Consider the following 14,063-nt stretch of genomic DNA (forward strand, 5'->3'; position numbering starts at 1 on the left):
TCTACTTTGATATTTGCTTAAAATATAATATTAAGGATCAGAAAATGTTTTCACACAATATACATCTTTTAATATTGGTGACTTTGGAATGATGCCAGTAATTGCTGGGAGTTATTTAAATTATAAATCATCTGGAAAAAAGTAAATTATTTATCCTCTGATACATGGATATATTTAACTTTTAATGCCTCTTTGCACTAACTGCTTAAAAATTTTACTGAAATAGCTTTTAATATTGTAGTTAAAACAACAAATTTTTACTTCATTCTACAAATATTTAAGGTCCTACGGTTGCCAAGCCCAGATGGCTCATAGGTTCTTTCAGACATTTAAGAAGTGATCAAATCCTGTATTATTTAAACTCTTTCATAGCATAAAGAAAAAGGAAAGTTTTTAACTTCTTAGTGAAGCTGATATAATACTATAGCACATAAAAATAAAATTACAGACCAATTTTACTTCTGCAAATAAAATATAGTGAATAGAATTATTTTAAAATATAATACAAAAAAATCATTCAGGATGTATTCCTGGAATTCAAGGGTGTTTAGGTATTAAAGAATCTATATGATAATAGTACAGTACTATAAAATAGTAACATAGTCAAAGGAGAAAAATCCTACAGTCGTCTCAGTAGATGTGCAAAATTGTTTGACAAATGGCAGCTGGATAGATATCCAAATATTTATCAGTGTCTGTTAAAAACTAAATACCTTATTAAGCTATCTACGAATTTTCTGCCACCAAATATGAGTAACCAAAAGCTAACATCATATTTAATTATCAAACACTAGAAATGCATGGTTCAATATGGTAGCCACTAGCCACATGTACTGTTGAGCACTTTATGTCTAATCTGAATTGAGATGAGCTGAAAGTATAAAATACACACAGGATTTCAAAGACTTAATATGACAAAAAAAGATTTAGTATCTCAGTAATAATTTTTATGTTGAACACACGTTGAGATGATCATTTTAATATATCTCATCAAATAAAATATATTAAAATTAATATCACCTATTTCTTTAGAACTTATTTTATTTTTTAACTTCATTGAGGAATAATGGACAAATATAATTGTATATATTTAAAGTGTACAACATGATTTGATATACATTGTGTAGTGATTACCAAGATCAAGATAATTGACACATACATCACCTCACATTGTTAACTCTTTTGGGTGACTGTGTGTGGTGAGAATGCTTAAGATTTACTCTCAGCAACTTTCAAGTATACAGTACTGTATCATTAACTAAACTCTTTTGACTTCTAAAAAATTGTAGTTACTAAAAATTTTTAAATTACGTATGTGCCTCACATTTATGGCTCACATACAAATTAAAGTCAGGAACAAGACGTCAGTGTTACTTAACATTGTTCTGGAAATACTATCCAATGCTGAAAGATGGGAGAAAGAAATAAGAGGCATGATTTTTGGAAAGAAGGCTGTAAAATTATCATCATTTGCAGGCAATATGATTTTGTATTAGAATACTCAGGAGAAGAGACCAAAAACTATTTGGAACAGTAAGTAAGTCGGCAGGTTACAAAGTTAATAGATAATAATCAGTAGCTTTAGGAACTCTAGGATCAAAAAAGATCATTAAATGGTAAATCGTGCCATGCCCTTGAGTAGGAAGACACAATGAAGTAAAGGTTAAAGATGTCAGTTTTCCTTAAAGTAATCTGTGTGTTCAATGAACTTCCAGGTAAAATGCAAACATAATTTGTTGTTTGTTTTTTAATAGAAAAGTTCACCTAAAAACTATGAAAATGCTCAGGAAAATTCTGGAAAAGAAGAGTGATGGGGAGGGATCACTAGTCCCACCAGATAATAAAGCACATTATGAAGCCATAGTACTGATATTTGTGGATCAACAATGAAGATAGAGTCTCATTTGCAACCAAACGATCCAGTGCATTCCCACACATAAACTTTTAAAACAGTGAGAACAAAAGTTATTTATTTGACCCAGAGGGCTATTGATATGGGAGAAATAAATGGAACAGAATAGAGTCTAGAAATAGACCAACAGGAAAGAAGGGAACATTGGCAGTTCCCTTGGCAAAGGATTACATTTCTGTAGTTAAAAACAAAGCAAATAGGGCATTCCCTGGCAGTCCAGTGGTTAGGACTGTATGCTTTCACTGCCGAGGGCCCAGGTTCAATCCCTGATCGGGGAACTAAGATCCCACAAGCCACGCAAAACAAAACAAACACAAAACAAACAAAACCCCAAGACAACAGTGCCATGCAATTTTTGTTTCTGTTTTATTTTATCCTTGTGTTTTTTTTTTAATAGCTACTTTATTTATTTATTTATTTATTTATTTAGCTGTGTTGGGTCTTTGTTTCGTGCGAGGGCTTTCTCTAGTTGCGGCAAGCGGGGGCCACTCTTCATCGTGGTGCGGGGGCCACTCTTCATCGCGGTGCGCGGGCCTCTCACTATCGCAGCCCCTCCCGTTGTGGGGCACAGGCTCCAGACGCGCAGGCTCAGCAGTTGTGGCTCATGGGCCCAGTCGCTCCGTGGCATGTGGGATCTTCCCAGACCAGGGCTCGAACCCGTTTCCCCTGCATTAGCAGGCAGACTCTCAACCACTGCGCCACCAGGGAAGACCCTGTTTTGTTTTATTTTATTTTTTCCTTCTCCTGCTTTCAGAATGGCAACATTTAAAGTATTGATACCAGTGCTGTCTAGGTTATGAGTGAATGGGTACTTTTATACCCTGTTTGTGGTAAATTGATGCAAACATTCTGAAGGGCAATTTTGTGTTTGTATCAAAACTTTTAAATGCATGAAATTTACCCTAAGATATATTTGCAAAATTTGCCAAGATACACATACATACACAAAATGATACTGCAGTGTTATTTGCAATAGGGAAAAAAGCAGGAAATATATCAATGAGAAATTAGCTGAATTAGTGTATCACATCTGTAAGGTGGAATGGGGTGGATTTGTATGTGCAGATATAGAAATATCTACAAGATACATCATTCAATGAGAAAAGTAAGGTGCAGAACAGTGTATAAAGTATCATTCTTTTAGTGCAAATCCAAGAATAGAATTTCATACATATTTATCTGGAAGAGATCAGAAAAACTGTTAGCAGTATTTACCAAGGGGCAGGGGGATTATTACATTTGAGGTTGGAGAGGGAAAAACTCATTTTCTACCTGCCTTCAGTGTTTGGATTTTCTAATATTTTACCTGAATTTTCTTGTGTTGTTTGTATAATTTGCTTGTTGACAATTTGCATGTCATCAGAATGATGAGATTTTAGACTAATTTTTAATTTCCTTATATTTCCCTGTTTTTATAACACATACACACCCACCTTAATGTTATTTTTCAAAAGCCCAGTTCAAATGTTAAAAATAAATAGCAGAGATTTCCCTGGTGGTGCAGTGGTTAAGAATCCGCCTGCCAATCCAGGGGACATGGGTTCGATCCCTGGTCTGGGAAGATCCCACATGCCGTGGAGCAACTAATCCCACGAGCCACAACTACCGAGCCTGCGCTTCAGAGCCCACTAGCCACAACTACTGAGCCCGCATGCCACAACTACTGAAGCCCACGCACCTAGAGCCCGTGCTCTGCAACAAGAGAAGCCACCTCAATGAGAAGCCCACGCACAGCATCGAAGAGTAGCCCCCCTCTCGCTGCAACTAGAGAAAGCCCGTGTGCAGCAACGAAGACCCAACGCAGCCAAAAATAAATAAATTTTAAAAAATAAATAAATTAAATAAATAAATAGCAAAAACACCCCAAGCCTTCTTATACTCAATGTATGTATTAGTCAGCAATCCTCATATTTTATATGTACTCTTCAAGCTTATTTTAAATATGTTGTTGTCACTCTTTACTTTGTCATATTTTGGCCTCAAACAGTGTTATTCTGACCTAAATTTAATACTGGGCCTGCACAGTTAAATAAATCGACAAAGAGCATTTAGGTTAAAGGGCATAATTGCAAATCAAAACGTATAGCTAGATAAATACACTGCATTAAGTAAGAAACCCAACCTTCTCTCTCATCTAAAGATTTTTTTACCATTTAGCAAATATTTGATTTTTTTTTCTTAGTGTTTCTTGGTTCAGAATAGGCTATTTAGCAGTGATTCTTTGAAAATTAGTTTAGGAGCGCCTGACTGTTCACCATTAAGAAAAAACAAATCTTGAACTAGTTCAAAGAAACTATTTTAATTAGAGATAAAAACCTTTTTGATTCCTCCTCCTTAATACTTTTTTGTATCTGTTAGCTACTCCCTAGTCACTGCCACTTGCCATAAGCAGGCCCCTGATTCCTCTTTTCTGGAATCTGCAGTAGCCACCAGGCGGGTTTCCCTTCCTGCCTCCGGTAGTGCCCCCTGCAATGATCTTTCTAAACCATAAATCTGACTCTGTCACTCTGCAGTTACATAAATCCCTTCAAGACTCCTCATTGCTTTCAGAATAAATCCAGGCTCCTCTGTGAGGCTCTCTGTGACCCAGTCCTTACCACTAACCAACCTTTCCTCTCCCCAGTTTTGCCTCTCACTCTTTAAAGCTGAGCCTTGCTGGTCCAAGTCCGCTTTCACTGTGGTTAGGCCTGTGTCTTGTGTCAGGCTCTAGTAGCAGTCTATGCGTCCATCCAAGCTATTAAAACATATCATCGTACTTATCAGTCCCCACTGGACTCTGGAAACCCTGAAAGCGGGAGCTCTTCTCACCAGTGTTTGACATGTAGTCGATGTTTAGTAAATGTTAAGTCTGTGAAAAATTGTATTATTCAATAGATTACCAAAATATATCTTTGCACTGTAAAAAAAAAAAAAAAAAATAGTCGACATGAATTGAATATACTTTGAACGCTCTTGAAATGTAATATATATAGCCTTATGTATGTATGGTTACTACTGATTTGGATAATTCTGTTGAATGTTGATTTATTTAGTATGTGAAAGTATTGCTATAAAATGTATGATACTGTTGTTCTTTATTAGATCATATCATATGCTTCAGAAAGTGATACTGTTTTTTCAGTCTGGGTGATCTTGGTTTCTCTGTTTTATGTAGCTCATTCAACTGATTCTGAATCATCTGACACTACCAGACCTGTGTAGATTAGCACAGACTTGCAAACTACTGAACCAGCATTGCTGTGATCCTCTGCAGTACATTCACCTCAATCTGCAACCATACTGGGCAAAACTAAATGACACCTCTCTGGAATTTCTGCAGCCTCGCTGTACTCTCGTCCAGTGGCTTAATTTATCTTGGACTGGCAATAGGGGCTTCATCTCTGTTTCAGGATTTAGCAGGTTAGTGCCAAGCCTTGTTGAGGTTATTTAAATCAGCAGGCTATACTTACTATGTAGTAGTTTCGATAATAAAAGTTTGAAATTACATATCATGTACTTTAGATCATGTTCAGAGCGCTTCTGCTTACAGAAGTGGATGAGTTAGTTTCACCGTCCTCTTCAGCTAGACTTCATAAGATGGAGGGAAATTATGCCCTTTACCGCATATTTTTTAAATCCCAAGTAACTTTGAACAGAGCTCCTTTTTTTTCTTTCTCATATTTTCAGCACAGATGATTAACACATTTTAAAAACTATTTCCAAATCAAAATCTACCTCCCTAATGTGATTTGTCAGAAATGGAAAACAATTTATTATAGAACATTTTTAATTAAATCTTAATTACATGTGCAATACATCACCCAAATTTAGAAGCTCATTTAAACTAATTATGTTGAAAATGCAATTGCATGTTAAATAGGCGACCACACTTGCAGACCTGCCCAGGTGTTTCTGCTCCTTTCTATTTAAGCATTTAGTTTCCGTACTATTAAATGTCACCTGTTAAACATTTGAAAGCTTGCACGAGTACATATTCATTTAGTAATGCCATAGTCATTTTTCTTGTGAAATAAACAGGTGTTTTTCTCTTAACCTTGATGGTTATTCTCATTGTATGTTACAGTATAATCCGTTTCATTAAGTTAAATAACGAAGAAGTAGACACTTTGGGGAAATTACCCGTTATTTTTGATTAACGAATAATCTCCTATCCTGTTTTTAGAAGTTAGAATGAAGTACAGCCCTCCCTACACATATCCCCAGTGGATACATTCCTCAACAGTGGTTTATGAATTAGAAATCTGTATTTTGAGCTTTGTTCCCCTTGACTTAGAGTATAAAAATAAAGATGCAGTTCCAGAAATAAATATTTGATACCATTAGATTCAGATGAAGTCATGTTTGAAATAGTACCAATGTGTTCAAAAGGCTGATATTGATAGTTTATGCATCCAAGTAAAAAATAAACACAAGCAGTAATGGCTTATAGCACATGTTGAAACCATGGATGCACTGAGTTTCTTTCTTTTCTGCCAGAAATAGAGCCAGGGGAAGGGGTTCTTAGATAAAACATGATGGGATTGTGGGTCAGAGTCTAAAGATTTTACAACAGGCTAAGTATACAAAATTCTTTTTTATTATGTAAATTTGCTTAAAAGGGGATGTATATATAATATATATATTATATATGTATAGTAGAAAAATAAGGCATTTCTCTTTGGTAGTGTGATTTTGGTAAATTTTTATAGAATCCACATTTTGAAAATTGCTGGATCTTTGACAGCTCTCCAGTGGAACACAAGCTTAGTCCTTTTTACTTCCTTTTGCTGCAGACACACCCACTTCATTGGCTAATTTTCCTCGCTATTAATGGGACCAAGAAGAACTGAAGCTAATGATGACTGTGGGTATTCAGAGCGTGCACTATAGATCATAAACCAAGACTAACTGACTCTGAGAGCAGATAGAACCATTGGTATCAGTAAGCATTATTTTACATTATAAGGACCTTTGGGTGTTTTAATCCCTCATAGCTCTTTTTTCAATATTTCCCACCATTAGGAACTTACTGTTTGTTTTCACTCTTGGTGTGTAAGGCATTATGGTGAGTGTTGTGGACCATGTAAAGAGATAGATAATATAGTTCCTGCTACAGAAAAGATAAAGAATAAGAATAAACATTTAAACATATCCTTCCTATATTTTTATAAATAAAATAACAGGGAGGCAACTAATGAGTATAGACATTAAACAAAATATTGGTAATGAATGGCTGAAGTCCAGCTTCTTCGGCAAAATGTTGCATATAACCATGGTATAATGAATAAGATGTAGAGATAGTATTAAATCAGTTTTTAAAAACTCTTTATGTAGCTTCTTCTGGTGCATGAGCAGAAACATAAGTTGTGAGAAGAAGACCGCAATGCTATTTTTTAAATTTTAGACACGTGATGGATAAAGATCTTCTTTTACGAGGTTAAAGCTCCAATCTACTTTCTCACCAGCAATTTCTCTTCCATTTTCAGTTCAACCATTTAGTTGCCATGGGGCTGTTTAAATAAACACAAAAGTACATACATAAATTTAAGTTTTCCATATTTCACAGGAGTATTTCAGCCAGTAAAACCATAAGTCTTGATAGCATTCCTTTAAGTATAGTCATTGTTCTCATTAAGAAAATAAAAAGGTTAAATAACAGGGAGAGAGGATCTTCTTTTGGGTGGGAGATACTGGAGTTTTGCCTACTGATTGCTGTTGGCCCCCTTGACTTGACTGCTGAATTGATAGTCATTAGGGCTTATAGGCAGCATTCCCAGAATAAACAATAAATATTCGTGGCTTGATTATTAATGAATAATCTATGAGTAAGTATGGTCTATTTATGCTCATTACTGTGAAGAAGACTTGTAATACTTTAAAGAAAAAAAGTACATTTTTAAAATAGAGACCAATGATGATGAGCTTGCTTTTTGAGTAAGTCCTTGGGAAAAGCTTGATATAGTTTATTTTTGTTACCTGAAAACCTTATCTTCACAAGCTGGAATTGTTTCACTGGATTTTAAAGAACTTAGGAATTTATTTTATTCAAAATAACAGGGAAATTGGAATAATAAGAACTTAAAACTTTTAATCAGTTATTAAAATCCTGTTCTATCTACAGATTTGTGATTTGTAACTTCAAGTACTGCTCATTTATATCATGACTCATTAAAATCACATCTACTGTAATTCCACTTTTCTCTTATAATACACTTCCCTAAAGTCTCGGATATTCCTTTGCCTCCCTGCCTGTTTGTGCTCTGAGGCTTAATCTTATCATTCTGATGTTCAAAAAGTCTTAGGTTCTGTTTATTTTTCCTCTATCGTTTTTCTTCAGATAGTTGCTCAAAATAATCACCTTGAGCTCCACCTCAGTTATGTAGAGATTTCTATCCCTCACCCTTCTACTTGTTCCCTTCAGAAAACATTATTGGATGCTTTCTAGATTTAAGAACTTGATGTTTTGACACAGAGCTACAGTTTTATGGACTAGAGAGCTTTTTGCTTATTCATATATTTGTTTATTCAGTTGCCTGCCTGTGTTTTACACTGTTGTCTCTTTTAGATGGTCAATTCCTAGAGATTAAAGACAATTTAAGACTTTCTTTTCCACTTCCTTCTACCATTGCTAGATAGTACCGTACACAGTTAAGCAAGAAGTTTTGTTTTTAATGACTTTATTTTGGATCAGCTATAGTAAATAATGCTCCAGCTATTTGGGATTAAAATTATCTTAAATATACTGTCTCATAAAACTCAAGTGAGTCAGCTAACAAAACATGAGATTAGCGATCAGAAGCCATGGATATTTATACCTAATTCTCCCCTTTACCTTGATACTTCAGGCAGCTTGTAAGGATTAGTGCCTTTTATTTTGTGATGAATAAACTCAGATTAAATCATTCATTCATGTGATGTTAATTATTTTAGGGTGCAAGTTACCATATAGTAAATTAATTTTTATGTACTTATATTAATCTGGACAAATGAATTCACCTCATAAAGATAAGCAATTTATTTCTCTCTCCAGAGACTCCATTTCTTGTAGCAAGAGACCTCGTTTAGGAATTGTTTATCTGAACTTAGGTCTTCTCTTAATACCCTCAGTATCAAGAAATACTTGATGAGAATTCATAACATGGTATGAACAGGCTGCAGGAAGTAGACAAGCTATAATTCTCCTTTCAAGTGACCAATATCACAATTGAGATGAATAAATAGATGACCAAGACAAAAACATGTATGTAATTTTGCGTTAAAATAAAACTATGAGGAGCATTAAGGCAAGAAACAAGAGTTGTGTTCAGCTAATTAATTGATTCTGCTCCTAATTCTACCTTCTTGGAGTGGAAATATTATGAAAAAGTAGGTAGTGTAGATCTTGTAAGTTTAGGAAGAGAGACTATGGGGATATTGACCAAATAATCTCAGTAAAAATATGCAATATAGAAAAGAGAGAGAGTCATAAAGGTAGATAAGCATGATCATTATCTTTATTGTGCTTCCAGAATTTTTCATTCATTCAATCAATTTGGGATGTTTTCTAGTCTATTAACAGTTGGCTTTCTGGTGATTTACTTTCTATCTTTAGAAGGGAAAAGTTCATTAATGAGAGCAAAGAGAAAAGAAATGTCAAAGTATTCCAAGTCCAATACCAAAAAGAATTGTAGAACAAAGTGCTTTGCCAAATAATGAAGACCTTCAAGAGATAAGATGCCTAAAGATTTTAATTTTAAGAGTTAATATACTCATCTAACTTTTGTAATCTGCAAATAATTTTAGAAGTATCAAATCAAAATAGGATACTCCAGATCTCTGACACCCTACATTCATTTCTAGATTGCTAGCTTATAAATAGTGAAGAACTAGCCATAACTACGATGTATACTCAGAGTAAGGTAAAAACGTTAATTTTGTCATATTTCTTAGGAGTAGTTTGAACCTCTTAATGGAAAAATTCTCTGAGTCCATAAAACTTAGTCTGTTCCAGAGTAGAGGAAATCTAAATTCTTCAAATGAATATTCACCATTGGAAGATTTATTCAACAAAGTCATCCAGTGTTTTTTACATGGCTGACATCATGCTAAGTACTGGGTACACCCAAGAATCTATTTCAATTGTCGAAGGATTTGAGGCACCTTATAAAACTCAATGTAAACAAATCAGTATGTAAGGAAACTGTGGTTAACAGAAAAATAAATTATTGTTGAGAAATAGGTGAGCCTGAGTTCAGTTCAGTATGAAGAAGGTATGTCATAATGTAGTACACACTGCCTCCCTTTGAAATAGATCCTGAGTCTGAATATTGAGCACCACCTTCAGTGCTACCACCGGATCCAGTGCACCATCCTCTCTTCCCTGAATATGGTCGTGGTGTCCTGAGGGTCCCCCTGTTTTTACCCCTGTTCTCCTTCAGTCTGTTCTCCACACAGAAACCGGAGTGACCCTGTTAAAATACAAGCAGGTTGTGCCACACCTCTGCTCAACACCCTCTGATGATTGAGGATCCCATCTCCCTCAAAATAAAAGCCAGAGTCTTTATAGGACACGCACTCTGAACTGCCCCTTACCTCTCTGATCTGCTCCGCATCTCCCTCTCACTTTGAGCCTCCTTACAGTTCGGCACTCTAGGCATTGTCTGAGCTATCCCGCCTCAGAGCTGTTGTGCCTGCCCCTCCCTTTGCCTGGAGTGCTGCTTCTCCAGGGAACTGCTTTGCTCACCCCCTCACTTCCTTTGCGTCTTGATTCACCTTCTCAATGAGGCTTCCCTTACCACCCTGTCTACCCTTGACACTTCCTGTTGTCCTTCTCTGCTTTTATTTTCTCCTTGGCACTTTTCACTCTCTAATATACTATTAATTTTACTCATTTAATTTATTTGTTTATGGTCTACCTCTCCTACCAAAATGTAAGTAAGCCCCATGAGAACAGGAACTTTGCTTTGCCCACTGCCAACTTCCAAGTGCCTGGAGTAATGCCTGGGTCATAGTTGGAGCTCAATAAATATTTGTTGAGTGAATGACTTAAGGTGCTTGATGCAAACTGGCAATTTAGCTGCTATAATAGCAAAGGACACAGCAGTGAGACAGGTCGGAGGAATTTAAGGAGAGGGAATAGCGTGAGGACTATCTGAGAATTTGAAGGAAGGTGAGGGTGGTTGTGTGAAATGCCACAATAAATCAGGTAATACAAGGACTGGAAAGAAAGGCCGTTTAATTTGGCATTTAAAAGGAAAGGATGAATTTAGGGAGAGCAGAACATACGCTGCAATGGATTAAGAGTAAAGGGATGTTCTTGGATGTTTGGGTGTAAATAAGATGTGTGGGCTACTGAGTTATTTGCAACATTGAAAATAAATTTGTAGCAATTAAATTTTTTAATTGTTGTTTGAATGTGTGTTGGCCAAGATTTCACTTTTATTTTAATGTTCGTGGGGTACTTTGGTCTTTGCAAACTGCTTTCACATTATTGTGGGATGTTCAAAACCACAAACAGTGTGGTGAATGTTTCTAGTCTGCCTTCTACATCGGAGGAAATGCTGAGACTTGGGTAAATGCCTTTTCCAAGGTCACATGCTAGGAAGTGGTGGAACAGGGCAAAATATCCATCTTTTGACTTAGAAGTCCAGTGTTACTTCCTTTACTTTCATAAGTGATTGATTTAGTCAGTTGTATTTTGCATGTGTATTTGTAAGCGAATAATTAAATCATGTAGAAAAAAGATGCGGCATAAATAAAATAACAGTATGTGACTGATGTGACCCTGAGATGGGCAAGAAAATGTCAAGAGACCTGGACAGGGATGAGTGGTGCGCTTGTTTAAGGGATAAACAAACACACCACTTGTTGATAAAGTTTCAGGGATATGAATACTCGTAGGCTCACATTTTACTTTTATTATCAGACGATGATTATGGACAGGACTGTTTTCCCCCCATCTGTAATGTAATGAAGACAAATATTGTTATTCCTACTCTGATAAAGGGTTTTGTGTCCTCCACATGAAGTTATTTCTGTGTACTTTGTGTGAAGCTGCAACTGAATATCTTGTAATAATGTCAACACCCATCTAGGCATTAAATAGTATCAGTTACACGGAACATATCTCAACAGTATAGTTAAACCAACCCAGAAATTTTCTTAGTTGAGAGGAGGCTAGTCTGATTTGTTTTGAAGTCATTTAGAGATGGCACTTTGTGTGCCACATTCAAAATAAATTATCCAGTACTGAATGGGTACTGTTTAGGGAGAAATATCTTCCAAGAGTTTAGAGTTTTGTTATGTTTTGTTTATTGGCTCTACCAGCTCAGATGTGAATTACAGGTAAGTAGAAGAAAAACACCCTCTGCTTTCTTAATTTCCCACTTAGCAGTAGCTGACTTTTTATGTGATGTGAATCCATTTTATCTTCTTAGGTTGATATATTTTAGCCTAACCGTGCCTGTTTTGGCATGCAGTAAATGAGAATTTAAGTGAAACAAGTTTTTAATTTTCCCTAATAGAAATCTGTTCTTCTGAAGGTGTCTGCTTAGAGTCGATATAATTCCAAAGTGCTTGCAAAAAATATCTTTTAGTTTTATGAAATTCACATGGAACATTGTTTTTACAGGTTTCTGAAGGTCTGTGGATCTGAGTTAGTGCGTCTTGAATTATCTTGCAGCCACTTCCTTAATGAAACTTGCTTGGAGATTATTTCTGAGATGTGTCCAAATATACAGGACTTAAATCTCTCATCCTGTGATAAACTACCACCTCAAGCTTTCAACCACATTGCCAAATTATGTGGCCTTAAACGACTCGTTCTCTATCGAACAAAAGTAGAGGTAAGATTTACACCTCTGCTAGTGTTAATAGCCAACCGAATATTTAGTTACCTGTAATTGCTCATAGTAATGTGATTTCTGACTTTCAAATAGTTTAAGTGTATGATGCAACCTGACTATTCTAAAATCATTAGAGCTGGCTGATTCAGTCATTTCAGAATTAGCCTATTGTGTTGTTTTTTTTTTTCATTTTAAGAAAATGTTATCCTCTGTGCTCTTAGAGTTTTTGTAATGCTGTTCACGTTTCTAGGTAAAGAAGCAAGCAATGGGCTGAGGTGAGCCGAAATGCTGGCAGGGAATGAATTAGAGAAAGAGGTGGGAGGAAAGTATGTAGGAGAACATTTGCTTGGAGTGGGAGGAAGCAAAGTGGAGTTTATCCAGGACCAGACTTTGGAGTTAAAATCCCTAATACATAGTTTAGGAGTCTCATTAAAGAAAAATGGAGTCATGTAATATTTATTGATCTGCTTGCTTTTTTTCACATAGCTCTAGGACATCTTACCAGGTCATTACATATACTACCACCTGACTGTTTTCATTTTTTTTTTAATTGGAGTATAATTGCTTTACAATGTTGTGTTAGTTTCTACTGTAGAACAAAGTGAATCAGCTATATTACATTTTACCATAATCTACTCAACTGTTCCCCAAATGGTCAACATATCGGTTTTTCCAGCTGTTTTTCTTTTACAAACCATCTAGCAATAACATTATTTTTCACAGAGTTTTATATGTACCGGTTATTATTGCTATAGGATAGAGTTCTGTAAGTGGTATATCTGGTCACAGTATGTGCCTGGGCCCCTGTGGTAAACATCCACTTACTGCCATATACTTGTTTCCTTTACTCCAGTCATGTTGGCCTTCTTTCTATTCCTTGAACATTCTGATCCAGTCCCAGCTCACAGCTTTTTCTCCTCTGCCTGTCTGGAATATCCTTCCAGCTCATTACATGGCTGCCCTCTTCTCAACTCAATGTCCAACTTAAATATTTTTTTTTCAGAGATGGCTTCTTAGACATTGATAAAAGGTAACCCTTCCCCCCTTCTAGTTTGCTTCTGTCGTATCACCCACAGTGTATTTTCTTTTTAGCAACTTTATCACTATGAGATTATCTTATTGGTTTTCATACTATCACCTGTCTCCTCACATTGGGATATAAGTTTCATGAAGGTAGGACCCTTGTCTGTCTTTTTCATTACCGTGTTCCTGGTATCTAGTATCATACTTGGTAAAGATTGGCCATTTAGTAAATATTTAAATGAATGCATAAGGTAGCCAAATTACTTTTCCAAAATGGTGTACCCCACTCTAGTGACCCCTTGCCTGTCTTGAATGTTGCCTTGGCC

The 14,063-nt window shown here is 35.9% G+C and overlaps 1 protein-coding gene across 2 annotated transcripts in view; it reads left to right on the forward strand.

The window, feature by feature from the left end:
- The window catches only part of FBXL4 (F-box and leucine rich repeat protein 4), a 70,345-nt gene that overhangs the window by 32,700 nt on the left and 23,582 nt on the right, over nt 1-14,063 (forward strand). For both annotated transcript variants that reach the window (XM_068551536.1, XM_068551537.1), the window contains exons 5-6: nt 5,067-5,311; nt 12,501-12,714. In XM_068551536.1, coding sequence (XP_068407637.1) covers nt 5,067-5,311; nt 12,501-12,714 — 459 coding nt within the window. The remainder of the gene's footprint in view (nt 1-5,066; nt 5,312-12,500; nt 12,715-14,063) is intronic.

Source organism: Eschrichtius robustus, chromosome 9 (assembly GCF_028021215.1).
Source record: "Eschrichtius robustus isolate mEscRob2 chromosome 9, mEscRob2.pri, whole genome shotgun sequence".
Taxonomy (NCBI): Eukaryota; Metazoa; Chordata; class Mammalia; order Artiodactyla; family Eschrichtiidae; genus Eschrichtius; species Eschrichtius robustus.